Source organism: Centruroides sculpturatus, unplaced genomic scaffold, assembly GCF_000671375.1.
Source record: "Centruroides sculpturatus isolate CEXI.00-Female unplaced genomic scaffold, Cexi_2.0 scaffold926, whole genome shotgun sequence".
NCBI lineage: Eukaryota > Metazoa > Arthropoda > Arachnida > Scorpiones > Buthidae > Centruroides > Centruroides sculpturatus.
In genome coordinates this window covers 156,157-162,524 of record NW_019385546.1, presented here as the reverse complement: position 1 = coordinate 162,524, position 6,368 = coordinate 156,157, and the positions used below count along the sequence as shown (strand labels likewise).

Genomic DNA, 6,368 nt, shown 5'->3' with positions numbered 1-6,368 from the left:
TTAAAAAAATAACTGTAGTAAGAAAAACAAATGAAAAATGCGAACTAATGTAACGTCGTATGGTGAGTTTTTGTTCGCATCGTGGAGCAAAAATATGTTCGAATTTCATGTCGTATCCTGAAAATTTCGTATGCTGGGGCGTTCGTAACCTGAGGTACCACTGTATTTAAAAGAAAAACTACTGTATACAGAACAGACCCGTAAAGTTGAAGAAGCCCCTATGTAGTTTACGAACAAAAATATATGTAGCCTACTATAAGTATTCTGCATTTCAAATTCCTAATTTGTAGTGGCCCATCAATGTCCGAGTGCATAACACCATTGAACACTAGTAGTTGTGCGCGGGTTTGCGCCCAAATACTAATGTTCAACTCGTAAAACTCCACGTGGCCGTGCTAGATTTACTTAGATTTTTCCGGGTTTTCTTTATGTGTTTAATTAAGGGCCAGTTTTCTATATAAAATAATCCCGAAGGTACTCCCCTTTGGCAGGATAGTCCATGGTTTCGTTGTCTTATTGCATCAATTCAATCCTAATTTGTAGTAACGATTAAAAGTGGACTACCTAAACTTCACGTAATTTACTGCCAAAATTTAGTACTATTTTATATCGACAAAATTAGAATTTGTACTTCAAATTACTAACATTGGAGATCAAAACGATTTAATTCAGCTTATTTATGGTCCCGTCTCCTTTAAAGTGAATTATGAAATTCATTTGTAGTTTGAATTACTCATAAAGTTAATACTAAATGTTAGCAACATGAGATAATTCGAATAACTCATTTTAATCTCTGTCCCTAATACAAATTAATACGAAATTAATAGTAAGTTCTGGCAATACTTCTAAAATGAAATTCCGAATCAATTCGGACGGTTCATAAATTATGTAACGCAGATATGAGTGATGAATATGCAAGTAATCGCTACGATACAAGGGGTGAGTGTTTTCAATAACTTTACGTAATGTTAGAGTCTCAACTGACGGGTAACAAGTGATTCATTTTTGTTTCTGAAGTGTTGCATAAGAAACTATATTTGTCACACATGTAACTGATAAAATAATCTAACGTTCGGTATCCGTGCCGAGCATTATTTCTTAATACAGTTAAGGGGTCGATGGTGGCTATGCGTTGGGTAATTTTAGGGTGGGTATGTGCGACAGCGTTACGGAGTTGGAATGGTTGTTGAAAAATATAAAAATAACATTACGTAATTTATGGACGACCCCTCATCACGAAGTTGAAATAGCCCACTTTTGATCGTTAGTACAAGTCAAAGGTTTGAAATAGTACGTATATTTATGTCCATAAACTTGATATGGCTTTCTCCAACTGTAAGGATCCAAACAGATATTGGAGCAATTAAAGAAATTCAAAGTCTGTAGCGTACTGTACTCGTAAATTGTTACAGAATCTATTTCGAGAGAACATGTAAATATTGAACTTCAAATGTACAGTACTTTACTGAAATGTCTCTTTAACATTATAGAAATATATATATCAAAATATCCGTAATTGTTACAAAGAAAATTTTAATAATTAAACTGTCTTTCAATTGAATTTATTTTTTCGTAGTTTATTACTAATACAAGTATTCTTACCCGCCATCCACGCTGCATTATTTTGCATTTGTGTTGGAAGAGAACCGTTCGATCTTAAAATTGCTGTTATCAATAACGAAATAGGTGACCACATGGGAAAAGAATTTCTTGGTCTCTTGTCTAGTAAAACAGTTAAAAGAGTAAGTTCAAATGCTTTAATTTAAAGTAATTATTGTTAAAATAATATGCTCAGTTTCCCTTATCACGTAAATGCTAATTATATACCTATAGATGGAATATAATAGTACAAGTGCTGCAGTCGAACACGTCAAAAATGGGAAAGTGTGGGCCGCCATCAGCGTGGACGAGGATTTTACAGAATGTTTATTTGAAAGGTTTGTATATTTTTATACTACTGTATTGTATTGAAACGAATACACAAATGTACGTTTGTGTATTCGTTTAATGAATGAGGTTAATTCTGTACAGATGGAGTTGGTAAGTTTAATATACTTCCACGTGTAGGCCATATCGTCATCGATGTAATCGATACACGAAAGTAGACTTACTAAGCTCATCCAATCTAACCGTTCGGTAACGTAGCATCTTACTACTACGATAAGATGATACGTTACGGAACTTGAAGATGAAAACTCGATCGGAATCGAATCTCCTCATTATTTAGTTTTATTAATGGATAATACTTCCAGTCGGTACTTAATTTCTTTATGGAAGTCGATCTGCATAATCCACGTGACTCGTAATTGAGGCCATCATGTAATAAATCAAAATGTGCGTTGAATGTAGAATTCGGCATAAATATTTCCCCTGCAAAACTGAATATTTCCACATAAATTTTTGCGTTATGCGCTGTGCGTGGCGCTCAAGTCGAGTGTAGTATCTCGCTCATTTTTGTTTTAGTACTTTTAATGGACAGATATTAAAAGGCTGCTGTACTTGTTTTGTCGATTGATTAGTTTTGTAAATTTCCATGATGGCGTTAAACACAGAGTATGATACTTTTAATACAAGTGTACGAAAAACGCAGGCGTCTCACAGTAGCAGTAGCACCTACTCCAGTGACTGGCACGAAAAACTAAGTTTCCACATCCAAATACGAGTGCGGCTCAAATCCTTTTGATGTATTTTCAAAAATCAATATTGAATGAATCGCGTGCGTTGAACGTGGCGAAAATTCTTGTGCGCGTTCCTGTGCGGTGCATACATCTACTTACGAAAATTTATTCGGGCGGACAAAAATTTTCGCCGAATACAACGCACAATGCAAATTTTTACTAATATAGACGCATTCTTACATGTTTCAATAAATTTGCCTTTTTAAAGAATTTTCGTACTTTTTTCCTAGAAAACTGCCTTTTTTTTTAAAAAAAAAGAAAGAAAGTTTAGAATTTGCATATAACATAATGCTCAAGTAAATTTTATTGTGAATTTGTGAAGAGATAATCTATCTTTCGTTCCATGACTGAAATAAATTTCTGACTATTCAAAGTTTGACGATTGCATTTCTTCCGATTTCTTTTAATATGAAATCAGTTTTTAGCCTAATATCGAATGGCATAACTCAGGAATTTGGTGTTTAATTGAAAAATCGAAGAAAATTATATTATTCGCACAAGTTTTATTTTATACTAGCTGCAAGGACCCGCTTCGCTGGGTTTTTATTTGTTCGTACGTTTGTATGTAATATAGTTGTTTTTATATATATAAAAGACTGTTTTTCTAAGTAATCTAGAATCTAGCTGCAAGGACCCGCTTCGCTGGGCAAAAAGTAACGATAGTGAAGATTAAGATAATTACATTATAGCCAATCTTATCCGTTTTCATAGAATGCAAGAATTAGGTCCCCCATTTCCAGACTAATTAGAGACCTGGTCCCGATTCTATTTCTGAACGTCTCCTGTTCACGTCCAGTCAAACGAACTATTTTCAACGTTTCTGGAACGTTTACAATCGTTCTATAATAAAACCAATATTCAAATTTTATGTTCGAATTCAAATTCAAACATAAAATTCGAAATAGAAAACCACTTTCAACCACTTTCAGCCTCATATCTCCCGCACCCTTATAGCTATCGAGACGCAACCACCATAGTGCACGAATGGAGACTTGGGGCTACTACCACATACAAACACCGTTCATGTGCGATGTGTAGTTTTGGCTGAAAAGTGAAATATAGGGACACACACGTCCATTTATATATATATAGATTTTGTAAATAAATCAAAGAAGGGACAGTTTAAAATTACTTATTAACTAAAATTGAAATCTTTCGTTTAATTATGCCGTGTTGTGTTAATTGGTTTACCTATCATTTTTACTGGCTTTTACACTCTGGAACCAATCTCCTATCTTTCTATAAGGACATAATTTTCTCCTACACTGTTTTATTTCGGCATATCTACCTTGTAAAAACAGAACCGAGTGTATTCACTCATTCGTAAGGCTTTGACTTACATTATGTTAACATTCTTTTGAGAACTGAAAAGATTTGAGTGCTTCTGAACAGAAAAAAAATTGATGAAAGAATGCTCATTAATGGTGTAATTAGAAATTAAAGACTCAAGTATATCTCAATTTTTAAAACCTGGTTTGGAATTAGAAAATCAATATTTCATTAATTTCAATATCGTAGTTATTCGAAACTAGCGATATTTTAATACTTCGTATTCACAAAATACGTCATAGAATTTACGACAAACGAAGAAAAGTGATAACGATCGTGTGAAAAGTGTGACGGCAATCACCAGTAATCGCTTCAAATTTTATAGAACCAATCGGAAGATGTTTCTTAGTGACGTATTTTTAGAAATTTTCTCGCTTCAGGCGTGTTTGCAAAGTTTGAACATAAGATAAATGTTTCGTAAATGGCATACAGTGGGACTGTCGGACTGGACAAAACTAGAAATAATTGAAGTTTTATAGTTTCTTTGAATGTGCAACTTCTAATGCGTTTATTAGAAACTTAGATACGTTTCAGACATTGTAAACACCGGAAGCCTGTATATAACGCAGTTTGAGAGGTTTTGATTCTTCCTAAACGTCGAAAGGATGGCCGCGTGGCAGGGCATTAGGTTACACTTATGGTGACGAAATATTAATTAGGTAGTCATCCGAGCTCGAATCGAATTTGTATTTTTGGTGGACATATTTCTTATACGTTGTCAACCATAATTAACTTCGTTACGAGTTAGGCCACCAAAATGGGACAAATTACGACCGTGTAGCAAATACTATTACTATGGCACCTCGCACCTCGCGAGAAAAATATTCCGATTTAATTTTCTGGACGTAAAATATTCGAAGGAAAGAAAAAAATGGCATATAAATTATTATGTAAGTGCAATAATATCTGATCGGTAAACAGTAACGTATTTTGGATTTCTAACTGATGGTAGTACTGTATTCTGGAAATTATCATCAATATTTTAATAGAAAAACATGAAGGAAGACAATCTAATTATAACATTTAAATTTTGCTTTCATTTCTATTTGATTTCTGCCCTGATAATTTTATTATTACTAGAATTCAACTTGGAATCGCAGCAGATGAGGAGGTCATTGAGTGTAGCACAATTACCATCGATATGGATATGTCCAGTAAGTTGTTGCTTTCAATCATTGTCCATTATTTTCGAAGTTATCATATACTTTAAGCTTCTATTATAAATAAGTTCTAATGATTATTCATATAAATGTAATCAAAGATTATTTATAAAAATGAAATAATTACAGCAGTCATTAAATAATGCATCATTTTAATTTTAAAATTATGTAGTTTACTAAATAAAAAATGTGAATGCTGGATGGCATGCTGGTCAGTAAGTGCTTGTAATTATGGAAAGATTATTTCTGCTTAGCATACTTTATGCACAAGTACACTGCTTGTGGCATAATTTAGGCTGAGTTTCCTGTAATGCAGGGGTTCCCAAATTGTGTTCCGTCAATAAAAATTTCGGTTCAAAAAAATAAAATCTGTTGAGTCTAGTGATGTATGAATGTGTCAATGTAGATTTAGGACGTGAGGTGTAATTGTTCTAGTCTCGGATGGAGTCCTCCATGACGATCCAAGACTATGCACGTGCTGAAGTTATTTATAGCTTTATAAACAGTGGGGACCGATTTATCGGTAACAGAACGAACCGAAATCGTGTTATAATGTTTGGGAAGGTAATGAAACCATAAAAACAGTAAAACATAAAATAAAGCTAGAAAAACTTTCAAATAATTAATCTTAATTAAAAAGGATCCAATATATAAATAAAAATACAACTGTTAAATCTGTATATAAAAAGCAAAATGTTCTTTCACCACTACACACAAATAACGTAAATTTAAAAATTAATTTTAAAAACCGCTTGAAAGTTTTGTTTTAATTTTCAATTCATTTGGATTTTAATTACAGTAGAGCATCGATTATCCGATCCCCGATTAACCGACCGTTCCAGTCGGCAAATTCAAATGTTTGCTAGTGATGTGGCGCTACAATATTTGGCTATGTCTTGGCTACTTTAATAGTATTTTTACATGTTTTAGCTGGCAACACTGGATCGACCATGAAAGGGGGCCAGTATTTAAACGAGGCTTAATTTTCTAATTTTTAACGATACAATAGCGACGATTATTATTTTTAAAAAAAATTTGTTAGGTTTAACATCGATGAAAATTCAACGCGAAGTAGGTTAATAACGATATACTAATATACTAATTACATGAGATATAATAATATACTACACTAATAATGAATTTTTTCATACTTTTCGGTTATCCGACTTTTCAATTATCCGACCAACCCCAGTCCCCAATT

The 6,368-nt window shown here is 33.2% G+C and overlaps 1 protein-coding gene across 1 annotated transcript in view; it reads left to right on the top strand.

Moving 5' to 3' along the window:
* The window catches only part of LOC111639991 (ABC transporter G family member 23-like), a 110,714-nt gene that overhangs the window by 71,720 nt on the left and 32,626 nt on the right, over nt 1–6,368 (top strand). The window contains exons 8-10 of the mRNA XM_023385984.1: nt 1,577–1,742; nt 1,834–1,937; nt 5,088–5,161. Of these exons, the coding sequence (XP_023241752.1) occupies nt 1,577–1,742; nt 1,834–1,937; nt 5,088–5,161 (344 nt within the window). The remainder of the gene's footprint in view (nt 1–1,576; nt 1,743–1,833; nt 1,938–5,087; nt 5,162–6,368) is intronic.